Raw genomic sequence first — 19940 nt, forward strand, 5'->3', positions numbered from 1 at the left:
CAAAATATATTTCAGGTGATTGAACATCATTGCATCAATTTTTCCTACTGGCTTTGTTTGTTTCTGCATAAAGTTTTACCTTGAAAATTTTACACGGCAAATTTTACTTCGTAAATGTAAAATTTTACATGTTGAAAAATTTTCTAATATTTGTTTCCATAAGAAAACAAACATTGGAACACTTTTTAACATTTAAAATTTTACATATAAATTTTTGAAGTGAAAAATTTCAAGTAAAATTTTATGCCGAAACAAACAGAGCCTTACAGGAATTTGGACTTGCTTACAGGTATGGTTTCTTTTCTACTGTTTTAGGTAAGGCCATTAGAACCAAGACCACTGAGGATTTGTTAACATTATGCAAGAAATTTCAGGATTTCAAAATCTTAGCTGAGTGCAATGGAATGAAGATGGGTAGTTGATTACAAGGAAAAAATGAAACACCTTCTCAGCTCTCCATTCAGATATTTATGCTGTGCTTTATGATTACAAAGAATCCGAGAGTCATCTGTCTCCTCTGCTGCTTGGTCCATCAGTCCAAGCCAGGCCTATAAATGTCTAGTAAATGCATCATAATACCAAAAGGACTTTAGTTTTCTGTTAGTCCAACATCTGAGGCAAATTAGATAGTAATCAACAATTGTTTCATTAAAATAAAAAAATGAACCTGATTTATCATCCAGAAAATAATTGACTGCACCTCAATATATGTCAAATTAGACTACAGAGAAACATTTCAAAAGTTTATACCTTGTAATAATCCATGAAAATGTAGAATATAAATATTATACTTGTACTGACCTGATGTAAACTTTGTCCGTATAACAATTGGTGAAAAAAATCTCAAAGAATCAGCTGTAATCTTGCTTCCCCAATGTAAATGCTGCATAAATTGTGTGTTAAGGCTCCATACCATTACTTTCAGAGAGGTTAAAAATTAAGTATAAATATCCACAATATGGGATGGCTATGGTAGCAGTTCCTCAAACATTTTTCTCACCTCAATGTACTTGGCTGCAAGACGCAGCCTTTCATAATACTTCTGCTTGTAGTCGCCATGGTTAATGGCATCATACAAAGGATTAAGGTCCCTAAAAATGACCAATTAAGGGTAAGTTCCAGAGTCTTTGAAGATCCAAACAATTCAAGGAATGAAAATCTGTTCCGAGAAAATGACATGAATATTCAAATCATCAAATGGCTATCTGATATCAAAAGAGATTCATAGCACTGACAATATGCAGCAACTCACACTGGAAATATCTAGTTCAAATTGTGAGTGTCATGTTTATGAATGTGTCTGAAACATAGATCATCAACTATTAGATTTTCAGCATGTCATTCCGCTTTTTTTTTTTATTTTCAAGAAATTTAAGGTTATAAAACTAGATAAACATGAAGAAATTTTCCAAAAGAAGTCAAGACCAAAAGGAATTCTGGTCATGTCTTACTAGTTCACATGAAAAGAACATTATCTATTATTAGAGGGGGGGGGGGACTAGAGCCGATCTTGATTTTAAAGAAAAATGAAATTGCCAATATACCAGTTTGCTTACCATTGTTAAACAAGAAAGAAACATTACAGAGAGATTCTTTAGTATGGAAAAGATGGAGAACGGAAATACCATTTGCTGCATTGGTTTGTGGCATGCACTCCTGAACGGAGTAGAGTGTTTCCATTAGACCATTAAAAAAAAATTGATGAAGAACTATTTGGAAAATGGATTGGAGGTTTTGTGGGAAGAGAAGTGCTAATGGAAAAAGCTAAGTGTAGCAAATTGTGATGAAGCTCACAACTGCTCACGGAAGTCATTTGTTTCATTGCACAGTGTGGAGAATATGGGAATTTTTAACATCAATGTTGTTATTTATTTTAAGGTAGCCGAGGTGATCCTAGTGTTGGCAAGAGGATATCACACTTTCATGAATAAAAGTACCATTGGAGGGACGAACCGAATTGGAGAATAGCATACTCTCACTTGTGAAACATGGGTGCAATGGTGGGAGAGGAATCATTGTATTTTTAGAGATATGTAGACCTCTCAGAAAAACACATGAAATTGCATTTGGTGCAGAAGGCAATGGAAAGGATATCTGAAGGAGCGAAATGCCATCAATTAACTGTCAAGTTGCAAAATATCAGGATTTGTGTGGGGGAGTGTCGGGAGCTATGGCTACCTCTTTAAGTGTTGTGCTCTGTATATTATTTGACCCTACAAACAGCAAAGTATTGTGATTACAAAGTACAACAATGTCGAATAAAAATTATCTGTTTTCTTTTTAAAGTACAAGGGATAGTTCTGAAGGCTACAAGATGAAGACATCATCAACTCACTCGATAATGTCAATAGCTTGATATAAAGTAAGGATTGGTCTTATGCAAAAGTAACACTTGCCTATATTTCAGGTATTGAAGATCAAGTGAGCAGGATACCTCAATTTGGATTTAAACTATAGGTTTTTGTAAAGTTTGAAATATCAGTATAAGAGTTCCATGCAATCAAGTCAAATAAGAAAATATTTGTATAGATCAAGATATAATTCTTGTAAACATCTAATAATTTTTCAGTTTCAAAATGGTTGTGGAAATCGGAGGAAAGAGAAACAGTAACTCACAAGACTACTATGTTCATGCTAGCAGCGGTGAAAAAGTTGGCACAGATAGGCACGACAAATTCTGGCTCTGGCAATACAGAAAAATCCAAAACTTGCATAAATAAATTAATGAAATTTAGAACTTAGGAACAAGGGGGTGGGGAGAGAAAGAATTAAGACTAAGCAACTCACAAGAGATCATAATACAAATGTGAAAGCTTAATGAGACATAATGCAGCTCAAAATAATCCCCATAAGCTAGAAGAGATTATTTTGGTAAAATAATTTCTCTTTTTGATTCCTATGCAATAATCTTATGTTTTCTAAGACAATTCCTGTAAAATATCTCTCATTGAAACAAATTGAGTCTTGATAAAAGCTAACAAAGGAAAAGCTTTCCCCCTTTACAGATCCATTCTTTGTCTCAGTCATGAACTATTTCTCACCAATATTAGTTCAAAAGTCAAAGTGCAGATGAACAATAGCATTGTCAGTAGGACTCTGTAAATGAATGACTGAAGCACAGCCATTCCAGTTGATCACACTATACAGTGAAATAGGTCAAATGAGTGGTACTTTGGATCTCCAAGGGCCAACACCTTCAATATTCAAGACATTAGTGCCAAATGATCAGGAAAAATAAAAAACTAAAAATAACCTGCCATAGTGTCAGACACATGTCACAAACATTCTTCTGTATAGCTCTGCCATAAGCCAATTAACGAAATACTTTCAAGCAGATAGAAAAAGGTCCTAAGCTCTCTCATGCACTCTTTCAAGCAGTGGCCAAAACTGCAATGCAAAAGGACTAGAAGTTTGTAGTTCAAATGGTTCAACTGTCCAGTTTTGTGGTTTCAAACTATGAAATTTCTAGGAGAAAGTTAGCCATGGGTTTAGGGTTTAGGGTTTAGAGTGTGTTCTCAATGAACAGTTCAACAATTAAATTTAACAAGTTTGTAGCAATACTAAATTTGACCAAAAAACAGTGTCTTAACCCAAAACCATGGAGGCCATGGAAAACAGATGAATTGACTCTTGTCAAGTGTCCCTGGAATAGTACTTGTTTAGGTGATCAAAAAACAATTGTATGATCCAAGATGATTCAAGTGTTCTTGAGATTTAAAACATTAGATTATGTTCTCAAAGCTCTCTATATCAGATTCAGACATGAGCAGGTATGGTACATTAGGTATGCTAATAATTTTTGGACATTAATATATATTTAAATTAACATGGGAAACCTAGAAAAAGATTTATTAGTTATTATCCAGACCAACAGGAAAGACTATAAATTGAGCTTCAAGGAAACTATATCCAGGGTTGGCTGGCTTTCAAGCCCATGGATTGGGGTATGGTCAAGAAATTCCAGCCTGAGATTGGGCAAGACAGGGTCAGGATGGAGGCTTCAACTTCAGTCCAGCCCAGCCCAGCTAAGGTCAAAGCTTGCCTCACATGTTTAGATATGCAACGTAATGTGATAACACATGGTATTTATATACATCTTGTTAAAACTCTAGATATATCATACCATAGCAATCATTGATTTAGTATTTTCTATATCAGATTGTATGAATGTAACTTATGTAGTATGTCTGAAAAATCATAAATGCAAAAACTAGAGCATCTAGTGCAGAAATATCATAGCCTAGAAGCATATTCTAAATTGAGCCAATCCAACCCCACTCAGCCTGAATCTGAAATTTGTATTTTTGTTGGGTGGGATGGGGTTAACAACAACCAATTTGGGTTGCCCTGCCTGGCCCATGTTTTCCCCCTTTTAAGGATGATTATAGTAATAGTTCAGGTTTAATGGAATGACTAATACTGATTTCAATCAGCCGAAAGGAATCCAGTGTTAATTCAGTCCCATCAGGTGATGCAAATAAGGCAGACCATAAAGAATGGGAAAAAAGAAATAGAGAAAGATTATGGGCTTGTGGCTTAGATCAGGTTGTGGGTTTTAAGGTAGAGATTGAAAAAAATATTTGAGCATGGAGGAGAAAAGGAGGGGGTGGGAGGATGAGAGTCAACTCGAGTTTAAAAACAGAAAAATGACAATTACAGAGGAGTTCCACCCTCCATCCCCACCCCCACCCCCACCCCCAAAAAAAAAAAAAAAAAAAAACCCAGAAAAAAATCAGTTATGGACAAGTTAGATTTGAGGCTTACCACCTTAGGTTGAATTCTTGGTCTGAGGTTGTGAGAATATAACCCATCCTTCTAAAGCCACCAAACTCGGGGCAACATCCAATCCCTATCTCCTACATACATAAGATAACAAGTGATGTAACTAGACTGTGTCACTATTTGATTATAGGTGATAAAGGGCATTCGATTTTAATTAAAGCTGATGTTTTATACTAGATTAACAAGTATTGGGGACAGTTTGGCTGAGCTTCATCTTGTATGGAACTCTCTCTCCGTATAGGCTAACTCAATAAACATGTTCTCAGAATTGAGAAGGCATTGTTGATTCCCCACTTTTTTACATAACTCATGAGAAATGGTATCATAGTTACTGACATCTGCAACTTCTAATAGAAATCATTAACCTGAGAAGATGGTCTTATACAAGGACAAACCAAGTCCACCACATGGTCCATTGGGAATTCACGATGAAGGAGATGTGATGAAGCACAGCCTTAACAACTACCAATGCTGGGGCTTGATGAAGTTAACGGACATCCAGAAATACAGGGTCTTTTGAATCCGCGCTTATGTGAAGAACCAGATGATGAGGGTATGATACATGTCAAGAACTACAAAGCTTTTTCAGCTCCCAATTATAGAAGACTAGTCTGTCAGAAACTTCTGCATAGTTAACTATATTTAGTATTTCCAGGATCTTATACAATCAATTGTGAAGCTCTAGATCAACATTCAGAAGTTTTCTCGGATTTATCTTAGAACTCAAAATAAATAAATAAATCCACATGGATACCAATAGGAAATTTAGGAGTAAATAGCATCTGGATTCCACAATCACCTAATCTAGTTTTAGTTTGATTTGATACTATAGGAAAATATGGGAGAGAAGAAATCTCATCAAGTTGAAGAGACTATTCTGCAGAGCAGAACCAATTGTAGAAGAGAAATCTTAGAAATATTAACTTATGAAGTGCTGAATCTCATTGAATTTAGTTCAAATAAAAGCATCAAAACACAAAATCAAAATTATTAACTGCATTCCTTCACTCCCTTCGATGGTCAAACCACCGAGGAGCCTAATCTTGGGAGCGTGGAATGATAGCATCTGAAGCTTTGTCTGTCCATCCATGGCCTTCAAAGAACTGAATTTTTCCTGATGAATCAATAACGAAAATACGAAATACAATAAGGAATCAAAGAAAATCATAAAACCTCCTACAGACATCAATGGATTTCCAAATTTACTGATGTAAATTGTGATTTCATATCATTGGGTAGATGACAAAGTAAAGATACAAATAGGGCTAAAAACAATTAAGCACTTAAATATACCACATGCGCCTGAGTAGTTATGCGAGAAGCACACCTTGAAGAATATTTCACACTTTTTCAATCTATAAAAAAAGACTAAATTCCCATTCCATTTAAGGGGAAAGATTTTAACAAAACGAACACCAAGATCGCAGTTTGCAGTATTAGTTCATCTCCTCTTCTTAACTAAAATTTTGGAAAAAAGATTTATTACAGCAGAAAATTTGAAGTGTCCTGAGTACATTTCCACGAGAACATAGTCAGGGAAATTTCCATGCAGTTTCCAGTGACCATATCCACAAATTGGTAGCTTCTCTTTAAGCCACTACAAATGGAAATCTCATCAATGGAAAGAAGTCTCAGGTATAAGAGCAAAAAACATTTGTTGAAATCTCATAGATAACAAACAAACAATAATTAAATTATAGTTAAGTGTCACCAAAAAATTTCACTTCTTTAGATACTAAGATGAAAAAGAAGTAGAAATCAGTGAGAATATACAACCACAAAGGTTATCTGAATCGAGGCTGAAAAAATCTTAATTTTTGTCCCAACACAAATGAAAAACTAGATTTGAACGCCAATCTGACTGGCTCTCCTACCACCAAAATAAAGCAAGAATGAGCTGAATGGACGCACCCAAATCAGTAGAGATGCAAACGGATCGAATACGCATCGGATCCGGATATTTCATGATCGAATATGGATATCCAAATGGATATGATTCGAATTGAATTCAGATTTTCGACTATCCGTTTACATCCTAAACTTGTGTACCCAGACCTTCCTCCCCTAGCAAATACAATTTCACCCTGAGTCCATGTCTCTCAGCTGTCGTAGTCTCATGATTCTCATTTCCTCATTCCTTAGAAGTTGTTGAATCTTCAAAAATCCTCAAAATCATTAGCTGATTTTTTATTATAAGTTGGATATCTATTCAGATCGGATAATTTATTTTCCGGATTATTTGAATTTTTTTCCGGATATCCCTAAAAAGATACGGATACCCCTAAACGAATAAGGATACGAATCGAATTCTGATTTTCGAATTTAAGGAAATATTTGAACAAAATAACATACAAATCTTAAAAGAATAAATTTCAAAAATCATATCAAGAAGAATTAAATGATTACCTCTGTTCGCTCAAATGCACGAGGCATCTAGAATGGAAAGGGCCGGACTCCCCCTTTGGAACATAGTTCATGAGAGAAGCTCTTCACATCCGGTTTTTTCCTCCTCCGGCTACTTGTGACCCGCATTACGGCCTGGAAGCGAGGAGATTGGATATCCTTGGTTGTGCAAAAGGCCTACAGCACATATGTCACAGAAATGACCAGCCAGAAACTCCATTTCTCAACCAACCTAAAAGAATCTCAACTAAGTACAAATTCATTACCTCAAGCCCTGGACTGGCAGTATATGGTGATCTCAAAGATTTTGATTGAGCCCATTGATATCTTTTTCCTAGCCACAAGAATTCCCCAACAACTGATCTCTCAACAAGTAAATAACCCAATTTAAAAAAAAACTTTTAACAGATTATTCAAATCTATTAATCAAAATCCAATCAAACAGATTACAGACCTAGCTCCAAGGTTGGATTAGGGTGATGGGGAAGAGCACATTTGGTATGACCACCATCGCCACCACCGTCGGTGCCCTTGCTCTTATCAATGCCGATATTGGAGGGAACAACATTCGATGATGATTGATTAGAAGAGGAGCGAAGGGACTTAGTTATGATATGATTGAGGCCAAGGGAAATTTGAGGAAGGAAGCTCTTGATGTCTGCCTTGAAATTCGATTAGGTTTTAGAAGAAGGAGAAGAGGTAGTGAAAGGGGTGAAGAGGGTTTCAGTTACAGGTTAGGGTTCTTCAAGAATAAAAATAAGGGAAACTTTTTGGGGAAGATGAAGGCAGTTTGGTCGATTTCCCTCTTAATTTTAACGTTGTTAGTCATAAATTGACGGTTTGGGAGCATCTGTTAACGTTTGTAAACCTCAGGGGGTACGCAGAATTATCCAAAACTGAGGAGTATAATTATATTATCGTTAAACCTTAAGGGTGGTATATGTAAATTACCCATTTCTTATTATTAGTTGGATATCTATTTAGATCGGATATTTTTTTTCCGGATTATTTGAATTTTTTTTCCGAATATCCCTAAATAGATACGGATACCCCTAAATGAATAAGGATACGAATCGAATTCTGATTTTCGAATATCCATTTACATCCCTACAAATCAAACAACAACCATCAAACGGAAGCCAACAACAACCCACTCCTACAATCCCAAAACATATGATAGCAGAAAAAGAAAATAGAGAAGCCATTCCCGTCCCACCAACCGACAAAGTCCCCAAACTGGTCAGATGTCAATTTTTTAGTGAAATTTGTTAGAGTTTTAATACTTAGTTTAATATTAAATCTAATATTTTATATGGACTAATATAGTCTCCTAAACTCAAGCTAATTGTATTATTGGTTTAATAAAGGGGGTCATTGAGTTATATTAGGAGTCCTATGTGGACTGGCTTTAGTGTGGGCCAAGTAGATTCCTACTAGGACTATGATGAGAGAGGCCCTATAAGAATTACTATATAAAGCGAGCTAGGTCCCCCCTCTAGCCCATCACAACAATTATTCTCAATCTCTGTTGAGGAGTGCATTCTAGAAAGAGAAGGAGATATTTAGTGTTCATCATCCCTATGCATACGGTATTCTCATCAAGCCAGTTATCATTGGGAATAAAGAGGAAGCACGGTGGTCTTTTGTCTTTATTTTTCGCTGCGATTATCATCACTATGGATTCGAAACAAGGTTAGTGATTCTATCTCTGATTCTCTATTATTTGTTTGATTGTGTTCTTGTACTCCCTATAGAGATCCTGGCTTTTATGGTTATCTCCATTTGGATCAAATTATTCTAACATGTGGTATCAGAGCCTCCATAGATCCGTTCTTGAACCTATATTGATTCAAAAATAATAAATCATGCTAAGGGAATCAAATTTTTTTGTTTCGAATCAAGGATTTGGGGTTTTTTTCCAATTTTGGGAAAACCTGTACGGACTTTGTGCATTCTGCTGATTTTTTGGTTCGGTGAAAGTTGAAATAAACTGCACAGGAAGGTAGAGCTCGAAAAGCCGAGAATTTTGGTGGGTGGATCATCGCCAGTCGCCACCAGACGTGCCCTCACGCGCCGCCGGCAGTGGCGGGTGATCTCACTTGCTGTTTTATTTGAAAATTAAAAAGAAAAATCTTGGTTTTTCTAACGTGCGCCGTTAACTATAATGTGGTGTGCTAACGTGTACCATCGAGTCAGGTCGACCCGTTTCTTAACCCAAAAATCCGACCCGCCAATCCTTTTTTTATTTACCTGAATCGGGTTGAGCCGGACCAAATGGACCATAATTGAATTGGACCGAATCAAACCAATTAGACCAGCCAGACCCAGGCCAGAACCGAACCAGTCAGTCTTAGCTCGTTTGGACCTGGCCTAGACCTGCGCATGGACGAATGTGGCCTGGCCAGGGCACGTGACGGCCATGCGCCATCTTTGCCTACAAACTTCCGTCGACACGTGGAGGCTTTGTTTGGGCTCCCATTTTTTGCATTGGTTCTGTTTTTGTGAGCCTTACATAGTGGTACCTTCTGTTATGATCAAATTTTTATATTTTTAATGTTTTTGGTATTCTATTCATGTACAATCTCTTTGCGATATGTCTGTTCGATCCATTGGGAACCGAACTGATTTTTTGACTTTCTGGAATACCTACCTTGATGAACAGAATTATTGGCATGTTTTATGTAAATTTTAAGATATTCAACCCCTTTTCATAAATTGTAAAATTTGCACTAATTATTAAAAGGATTTGAGTAGTTTTGGTAAATCCCAGAGAGGGTTTCATGGGTTCAACAGGATGTAGCCGCCAAAGCGAACTTCTTTGTTGGATTTGTGAAACACCGGTCTAATACAGTTATGGGATGTCCTTCAACTCTAATGTGTGGTCATACACCCAAAGGTGGTGATCATGTGTTGGTACTTGAAGGGGTACATATATAACATACATGTGAATATGCCGACCCTACAATTCTGCACACCCCAAGGTGGTGGATTTTGAAAGTTGAGTTGTATTCCCATGACCACTGATATGTAGAGATTTTTACAATTGCATGTTGAGAATTCAGCCCAAAGGTGTTTTCACAATGATGTGTGTAAAATTCTCATATATTTGTTTATAAGGTTTTAAACTATACTTGCATCATGCTAATTATTATATTGCTCATTGTTTAAATTTTCAGTTACCTTTTCTGTCAACAATAATATGGTTACTATTGAGATTCTTACTGGGTCAAACTTTAAGAAGTGGAAAGAGGACATTATGTTTACCATGGAAATGACAGATGTGCACACATCCCTTATTATGGATAAGCCAATGGACCTTACTAATGATAGTACTGAGGATGAAAAGTCCGTACATGCTGCATGGCAAAAGAGTAATCATCTCAGTATACTGTCCATAAGAGGTCAATTTCGGAACACCTAAAAAGTGATCTGCCTGACCAGTGTACTACTAGGGAATTGCTAGATGCAATTTCCAAGAGATATAAAGTTTCATCAAATCCTGACATTGGGATACTTCTGTAGTAGCTGTTTAATATGGAATATGATGGTTCTGGGGGTGTTAGGGATTATATTATTAGGATGGTTGATTACCAAACCTAACTCAAGGCCTTGAACATCCTCTTCCTGATGCCCCTAATTGTCCATCAAGCCCTTAATACCTTACCTTCTGAATTTGACATTATCAAAACTAACTACATTTCCTAAGATGGAGTCTGGAGTATTAATGACCTAATTTCTAGGGTTGTTTCTGAGGAAGAGAAACTAATGAAAGATAAAATCCATGCTACCCTTTTTACTTCCAAAACCCGTAAGAGTAAAAAGTCTAAAAAGCATACTCATAAGTCTGCCAATAAACAGTCCGATCGAACTAAGAATTTGGGACCCAAAAAAGACTCTTTTAAGAAAGAGAGTGATCACGGCTTCTTTTGTAAGAAGAAGAATCACATAAAGAAGGACTGCGATAAATACAAGGCTTGATTGTCCAAGCCTAAGTAACCATTAGGTAATGATTCTTTGGCTTTTGATTGTGAATCCAATCTATCAGAAACCCCATCCAGTTCTTGGTGGCTAGATAGCAGTACAACTAACTATGTTGCTTTTACTATATAGGGATTCATAAATCGGAGGAGGCCAAACAAAGATGAATCAAGGCTGATCGTAGGAAACGATGGAAATTCTAATGTAGAGTTCGTGGGAGATGTCATTTTATTATTAGATTTTAGTTTTAATTTGACTTTAAAAAACACTTTTTATGTACCGACCTTCAGGAGGAATTTAATTTCGGTTTCAGTTTTGGATATGAGTGGTTACCATTTTGAAATAAAGAACAGTATGGTTAATTTATTTTTTAATTCAAATAAAGTTGGTTCCTACATTATGTCTAATGGACTATACAGACTGTGTTTATCTCTCAATGAGATCTACGTCTTCTATAATGTTGAAAATGTTGTCTCTAAAAGACCATTACCTAAGGAACAGTCTTTCACATTGTGGCATAAGAGGCTAGGTCACATTTCAAAGGCAAGAGTGGAAAGGCTGATAAAGTCTGACATCCTAACTACTCTCGAAAGTGATCTAAAAACTTGTGTAGACTGTTGTAAGGGAAAGATGACCAAAATTAAGAAGAAAACTGCAGTTCGTAGTTCTAACCTATTGGAGGTCATTCATACTGACATTAGTGGTCCTTATTCAGTTACACTATGTAAAATTTTTTATTTCATCACTTTTATAGATGATTATTCCCGATATGGCTATCTGTTTTTAATTAAAGAAAAATCTGAATCTCTTGACAAGTTCAAGATTTTTAGGACTGAAGTTGAGAAACAGTTGGGGAAAGTTATTAAAATTGTTGATCCGATCGTGGAGGTGAATATTATGGTAGACATGGCGATGCTGGACAGCTTAAGGGCCCGTTTTCCAAATACCTAAATGACTCTAGGATAGTTGGTCAGTTTACTATGCCAGGAAGTCCTGAACAAAATGGGGTCGCCGAAAGGCGTAACCACAACCTTATGGACATGGTAAGGAGTATAGTTAGTAGGATAAATTTACCTAAGTTCTTATAGGGAAAGACTTTGAAAACTGCTCTTTATATCCTTAACTGTGTATCTACTAAAGCTATTCCTCTTACCCCTTTTGAGTTGTGGATCGGCCATAAACCCAGTTTAAACCATCTTAGAGTTTAGGGGTGCCCTGCAGAAGTGAAGTTATATAATTCAACTTTAAACAAGTTGGATCCCAAGACTACTCATTGCTACTTTGTTAGCTACCCAGATCATTCGAAGGCATATAAATTTTATAATCCCTGTGAAAGCACTAAGATTATGGAGTCATAGACAGCAAAGTTTTGGAATTTGATGTGGCCGAAAAGAATGAATGTTCTCAGACTGTTCAAGATAATGGCATGGTTAGTACATCAGTACCTTATCTTCTACCTATTCAGACAGATGAGGGGCATACGACGCCATTAGCTACACCAGCTGGAGTTCAGGAGCTTGATATTGATATGGTCCTTGACATTCATGCGGCACCTGATGAGATTCCTCTTAATTAGGATGTGGTTCAGGATCCTATCATTAATGCAGTTCTAGCTGAGATTCCTTAGAATTAGGGTGAGGCAGTAGCACCATTACGGAGATCCATCAGGGAGAGAAAGTCAGCTATACAATCTATCTATGAAGTCTATCTGGGAAAACATTACTATGACATTGGTTGTGTGGTTGATCCAGTTACTTATTCGAACGTTGTTTTTAGTTCTCTGTTAGATTTATGGTTAGATGCGATGAAAGATGAGATGCAATCGATGAAACATAATGATGTTTGGGAGCTTGTTGAATTACCTAAAGGGTGTAATCCCATTGGTTGCAAATGGGTGTATAAAACTAAAAGAGATTCCAAAGGAAAAGTTGAGAGGTTAAAAGCCAGACTGGTAGCCAAGGGATTCACTCAGAGAGAGGGAATAGACTATAATGGAGCCTTTTCTCTAGTCTCTTTGAAGGATTCTTTCAGAATGATTATGGCATTGGTGGCTCATTTTGATATGGAGCTGCATCAGATGGATGTTAAAACTGTATTTCTCAACGGAAATCTTGATGAGGAGGACTATATGGTTCAGCCTGAGGGTTTTGTAGTGGATGGTTTAGATCATCTTGTGTATAGACTCAAGATGTCTATTTAAGGTCTCAAACAAGCTTTTAGGCAGTGGTATCTGAAGTTCGATAATGTTGTGACTTCATTCGGTTTTGTGGAAAACAAAGTGGGTCAGTGTATATATCACAAGGTCGGTGGGAGCAAATTCTATTTTCTTAATCTTTATGTGGATGACATCCTGCTTGCTAGCAGTGACCTAGGGAATGTTGCATAACACAAAGCAGCTATTATCTAAGGAATTTGACATGAAGGACCTTGGTGAGGCTTCTTTTGTCCTTGGCATTGAGATTTATAGGGATCGTTCTCGCCATATATTAAATCTTTCTCAGAGAGCTTATGTTGATCATATTCTGGAGAGGTTCAGTATGCTGGATTGCAAACCTGGGAATGTTCCTGTTCTCAAAGATGACAAGTTGAGCTCGACACAGTGCCTCAAAAATGAAGCTGAGAGGGATGAAATGAAGAAGGTGCCCTATGCTAATGCACTAGGTAGTATCATGTATGCTCAGGTTTGTACCAGACTGAATATTGCCTTTGTGACGGGTCTTCTTGGCAGATACTAGTCAGATCCTGGTCTTAGCCACTGGGTTGCTGCCAAGAAAGTATTGAGGTACTTAAAAGGGATAAGAGATTATATATTGACATACAGACACGTTCCTGAACTCAAGATAGTAGGTTATATAGATTCCGACTTTGCTGGCTGTGAGGATGATAGGAGGTCCACATCAGGCTATGTTTTCTTGATGGTAGGAGGGGTAGTATTGTGGAAGAGTAAAAAGCAGATATTGGTGACCACTTCGACCATGCAAGCAGAGTTTGTAGCATGCTATAGGGCTGCTACTCAGACTATTTTTCTCAGGAATCTCATAAAAGAGTTGACTATTGTAGATTGGGTAAATTACACGTCACCCCCTGATTTTTGAAAAAACTCAAATCACTCCTGGTTTAGACCCCAATATGATAAATTAGTCCCTACCATTAGTTTTATGCTGTTAAATGATGATGTTAGCCAGTTAAATAAATTTAAATCCCTAAACTACCCTTGACCAATGTTGAAGATGAAGGAAGGGTAGTATTGTAAATTTAATTCTAATGTTTTAGTACAAGGGTAAAATAGTCCTTTCACACCAATAACTAATAGCAGACTAACACCGTTACTGTAGAGGGGGTGATTTGAGTTTCATTTGAAAATTAGGGGTGGTGTGTAATTTATCCTTGTAGATTTTGTGGATAGACCCATCCAGATATATTATGACAACAGCTCTGTTGTGTTGGTTATAAACAACAATAAAGGACTCAGAGGGTCTAAGCATATGGAGGTCAAGTATTTGACCATAAAGGAGACAGTAATGAAAGGTGACATTGCAGTGAAGCATATTGGTACAGATGATATGGTTGCAGATCCCCTAACCAAAAGTCTCTGTCCTTATGTTTTTGAGAGACATGTCATGAGCATGGGCTTAGTTGCATCATGGGATGCGGTTGTTTAGTGGGAGTTATTTTTATTTTGCTTCATTATAATTTAAAGTTTCTTTTCATCGATAATTTTTACCTTATGGTAAACTTTGGTTTATATATATATATATATATATATATATATATATATATCAGTTGTCTTTGCATGCACATTTCTTTTGAACACATGGGTGTTTTATTTATTGACATGATGTATATATATCTGGTTTTAAAGACTTAAGGAATATGTTAACCTTAAACAAAGGCTAGGGCATTAAGTTATTAGCCTAAAGGTATGTTTTGTGATACATAAAGTATAAATTGAGTTATTCAAGATGAGACATACAGATTCATAGGAATCATAAAGATTATTTCTCTACTGTGCCTGTGCCGCATGAAGGAGAGAAATTTTGGACTAACAAATGGATGATACATAAGGAATCACTATGTGAGTGTCATATAATTGCCACACTACCACATTGCATCCATGTTAGTGGAGTTGAGGGCTCTCGTGACCATGGAAGGCTCTGTGTCGATTGATAGATGCAGTTACCACCATGATTCGGAGTCTAAAACTCTATGGGACAGGATTGACTTTCTAATAGGATCTCTAGGCCAATTCAGTTTTTTTAAAATATGTACATAAAGTTTTCTTAAAAGGGTTGTTAGCCTATGATTTGTTTTGGTCAAAACTATTTTTTAAATCTTTTAAAAATAAGGGATTTAATATAAGTCCAAGTGGGAGAATGTTAGAGTTTTAATATTACTTGGTTTATTAAATCTAATATTTTATATGGACTAATATTAAGTCTCCTAAACTCGGGCTAATTGTATTCTTGGTCTAATAAAGGGGGTCATTGAGTTATATTAGGAGTCCTATGTGGACTGGCTTTAGTGTGGGCCAGGTAGATTCCTACTAGGACTATGATGAGAGAGACCCTATAGGAATTACTATACAAAGAGAGCTAGGTCCCCCCTCTAGCCCATCACAACAATTATTCTCAATCTCTAATGAGGAGTGCATTCTGGAAAGAGAGGGAGATATTTAGTGTTCATCATCCCTGTACATACGGTATTCTCATCAAACTAGTTATCTTTGAGAATAGAGGGGAAGCACCTTGGTCTTTGGTCTTTATTTTCCGCTGCGATTATCATCACTATGGATTCGAAATGAGGTTAGTGGTTCAATCTCTAATTCTCTATTATTTGTTTGATTGTGTTCTTGAATGCCCTATGGAGATCCTGGCCGGCTTTTATGGTTTTGCCCCTATTTGGATCAAATTATTCTAACAAAATTTGCTTAATTTTATCTATATTCTGAATCTAAGCTTATTGGTTTCTGCAAGTCAATATTGAGTTATTCATTAATCTAACCATTCATTAATTTTGTATTCAACTTTGGATTCAAAGTACCCAAGTGAAGTAACTGAAAGTTGAAGAAGTTTCCACATTTTTAAAAAGTATAATGTAATTTAGTGAAGGAGAATCCCATTGGAATAAATAAACAGAGGAAGTAAATGCAATGGAAATTTGGAAGACAAGTTGATTGTCTCTACCCAAAAATTCATAAGAAAAGCATCATAATTTCTACAGAAAAAGCAAAGCAGAAGCACAAAAAGGGAAGAAGAGAAAGATCTAACTGCATCTACAAAAGTGAGGGAATCAAATGGGTTCGACGTTTGTGTTTCTTTCAACGAATAAGGCAGAGAGACTACCATTGAATATCTTTGTCACTTCCCCAATGGAGCTTTTATATTAAACTCAAAAAAATCTTAAAAACCTCTGCAATGTTTTCAATATTTTGAACTCTTATTATGAGTGAATCCCATGGAACCCTCTACAACGTCTAGAGCTTGCTAGGTTCAAAATTCTTAGTTTGGGTTCGTACACATTGCCAGCCTAGTCTATGAGTGTCAATTCAGAACTAAAACTGAACCCCATCTCATAAAATCAAATTGAAAGGGGGGGGGGGGGGGGTGGGGGAAGGCTGGGCATGTTAGCACCCTATGTGTATCTCTCTCTTCTTGCCTTTGAGGGGTAAGGGAGTCATTTCAAAGTGTAAGACCAGTAGGGACTAGGGAGGAGTGATCTGATTCCGATTAAAGGAGCTAAAAGAGCTAGGGGTTAAAATGTCCATAAGTGAGGTTGTGAAGAATGAAATACATAGTCTGGGTCTTGTGCCAAGTATGACCTCAGCCAAAGCTTATTGGAGGGCAAGGATCCACGTTATCGACAACATGTAACTGAGATTTTCCTGACTGCCTGGGCTACCCTATTTCCTCTTACTTTCATCTTTCATTCTTCATTTCTTTTCTTATCTCATTTCTTATTTTTATTTTTATTCTTCATTTCTCTTACCTTTCTTTCCCTTTGCGAGGACCTCAGTTTTCCCTACGTTGTTTGGAAAGGATCCATGTAGCCGACCCTATTTAGTTGGGATAAGGCAAAGTTGTTGTTCTTATTGTGGGAGTCATTTCAAAGTGCTAGCATACTGTTGCGTCTGAAAACCTTTGTCGCTCGGTCTGTCCATGGATGAGCCTGCAAAAATCGAGTTAGAATAAGAGAGCCGGAGTGACTCCAGCCGAGGACTCTCCGATGCCTAAGTTAGGTTTCCAAAGCAATAGCGTTTCCACTTAGTGAAAAGTGATTTTTTTGTTTGGGCTTCATTCCTGGGTATTTATAGAGTGATAATAGGGCGGCGGAGAAGAGTGCTATTTTTTGTAGGAGTCTGTTAGGCGGAGTCATATTCGGAAGGGGACTCTTCGTTAGGGTAAGAGTCCTTATTTGTGTCACACCCCAAACCTGACCCTAGGGTTTTGGTATGACTAGGATGCTTACCAACATCCTAAACCGCCCCCAGGATCACGGATGCAGTGGCTTACCTCACAATCACACAAACGAGAATCAAAACTAATATCAGAATAGCGGAAGACTTGTAATAAATACTGCTGATCCTCATTTAAGGAATAACTACAGTGATAATAAATACATAAGGTGGATTATCCTTGAATTTAAAAGTTAATACAATAGAAGTCGTTTGATAAGTACAGAGAAAGGAAGGAAACATACATCAAGAAAATATAATATCAAAAGCAACAAGAAGTAAAATAAGCATCAATGGTCGTAGACCAACTTTCGCATCCACATCACCGTGTCTTCTATCATCCACTAGTATCGTACAACCTGCAACAATCTAAAAGAAGGGTCTCACAAGGGGTGAGCTCCACTAGCCCAGCGAGCAGAAAGTTGAACCACACATACAACAACAATTGTTTGACTGCAAGCCGAACCTGATAAACGAACATCATTGACGTCCCATACCACCAATGAAGACTCGCACATCAGATCCAATTTACAACCATGCATCATATGCGACAGTTCAAAATGCAATATGAATCATGATATATGATGCGCAATGAATTATGATGCAGGGCATGCATGCCATGGTATTATTTACAACGTAGTAGGCATTATCCCTGGTTCTGGAATTTACCCATCAGACACCCAGCGATAATGATCCTAACTACGTGTGGAAGCCTACCGATCATGGATACACATCGGTGTCTCGATAAACCTCTGATAAGCCTTTCGGAATTCACCCATCGAACACCCGGGCTGGTTTACCAATTAAGGCGATCACGGTGTAGGAATTAACCCATCTACCACCCGTATCCCTTTTATCACATTTAGGTGATCATGGTATAGGAATAAACCCATCCACCACTCGTATCCCTTTTATCGCAATATACAAACCCATTATGCAAAATGCTATATGAAACTATCGTATCGAGAGATACTCCAAGCACATCAACGTCCCATACCATCTATCACCCGGGGACCAACACAACACGACACATAATGGATAAAATATAATACATGATGAGAGGCATTAAACAAACCTGTAAGTACCGTGGTCCCTCGGGACGAGGGTTCCTCAGCCCTTTTGGTATATGGCGACATAGGGTTTTGGGAGATGTATGTGTGTGTGTATATGGATATGGATAATATTGTCAATGTATAATATTGATAAATCGGGGTTTGGGATCATGCATTAAAATATGCTAATATAATGTCAAGTCCCCACCTAGGGTTAGGGCCTGGGACCCATTAAGTGTAGCCCTACCCGTTGTGAGCGGAATCGGACTACGTGACTCCATATGGTCCGACCAAAGGTTCGGGTAAGGGATCAGGTTACGAGTGTGGGAAGGTGTTAGGCACCCACCTCGCTCGGCCAAAGCCGGTCTCTCTGTGTTAGATGCTACATAAGGACGAATGTTCTCTCTCTTTTATTACGGGGATGGGGGATATTATGGACTACATTCAGATGCTATGAATTGAACTAAAGCATAATAAACTACATTACATATATGAAAAATGCGGGCTAAAACGATGAAATATGAAAGGACTACATTGAATCAACAAAAATGCAGTAATTATACCTGTATGGTTGTATTCCCCTGGCTCAGGGGAGATAGACGAATGGACTGACGTCGATTCTTTCTCGGCAGAGTAACGGCTCTTTCAAGTGATTTGGAGGGGGGTAAATAGACAGAATAACATCTGTAATTAAGGAGTTTTTATGGTTATCCGTGCACAGACGGGATAACAACGCTAAGGAGCAAAAGCGCTCTATACTCAGAGGGACAATCGAAGGATCTGTCCGCCACAAGAAAACTTCAAGCACTCACACTCTCATGAGAGAAGGAGGAGAAATGAGGGTGAAAAGGGAGGAAAAGAGGCTAGGAATCACTTGGGGAGGGTCTCTCCACCCACAATTCCCTTGGGAAATGTGGGAGGGGACCCTCCTATTTATAGGGAGTGACCCCTTCTCTCTCCTGGCCGGATAAGTCCTCCACGGCGCCGTGGGTGACGTCAACAGGCTAATGTCACACCCCCTCATGGCACCGTGGAAATCTAGTACACATCCCCACGGTGCCGTGGGAAGAGTCCACGGCGCCGTAGGAGCGCAGTGCCATTTTTCCTTATTTTTGGGCTTAAAATGGACCATTTTGTGTTCAGCATGGTTCTTGGTCTTATGGGTCAGGTATCTTGGGTCTAAAAAGAGGAAGAGTGCGTCGTCCATCGTCCATGTCCCGTTGTCATCATCGCCAATTAGGGGGTGACAAAAAATCAATGTCTACAATTTGCCC

General features: G+C 37.7%; 1 protein-coding gene across 1 annotated transcript; it reads right to left on the reverse strand.

Annotated features, from left to right (window-relative positions):
• Positions 1 to 265: 265 nt before the first annotated feature.
• Positions 266 to 16496, reverse strand: LOC122642805 (phytochromobilin:ferredoxin oxidoreductase, chloroplastic-like). Its single transcript, XM_043836407.1, has 5 exons — positions 16439 to 16496; positions 5777 to 5899; positions 2617 to 2708; positions 1001 to 1091; positions 266 to 548 (listed from the first exon to the last, which is right to left on the reverse strand). The coding sequence occupies exons 2-5, from the start codon at positions 5870 to 5872 to the stop codon at positions 423 to 425; spliced, it is 405 nt and encodes a 134-aa protein (XP_043692342.1). The 5' UTR covers positions 5873 to 5899; positions 16439 to 16496; the 3' UTR covers positions 266 to 422.
• Between the last annotated feature and the right edge of the window lie 3444 nt (positions 16497 to 19940).

Source organism: Telopea speciosissima, chromosome 10, assembly GCF_018873765.1.
Source record: "Telopea speciosissima isolate NSW1024214 ecotype Mountain lineage chromosome 10, Tspe_v1, whole genome shotgun sequence".
Lineage (NCBI taxonomy): Eukaryota > Viridiplantae > Streptophyta > Magnoliopsida > Proteales > Proteaceae > Telopea > Telopea speciosissima.

Excerpts from the sequence above, each read along its gene's own strand:
- LOC122642805 (XM_043836407.1), bottom strand. The coding sequence starts at position 5,872 with ATGGATGGACAGACAAAGCTTCAGATGCTATCATTCCACGCTCCCAAG. Across the intron at positions 2,709-5,776 it reads AAGGGAGTGAAGGAATGCAG|GTTTTGGATTTTTCTGTATT; the intron begins TTAATAATTTTG and ends TTATTTATGCAA. Across the intron at positions 549-1,000 it reads TTGCAGCCAAGTACATTGAG|GCCTGGCTTGGACTGATGGA; the intron begins GTGAGAAAAATG and ends AGACATTTATAG.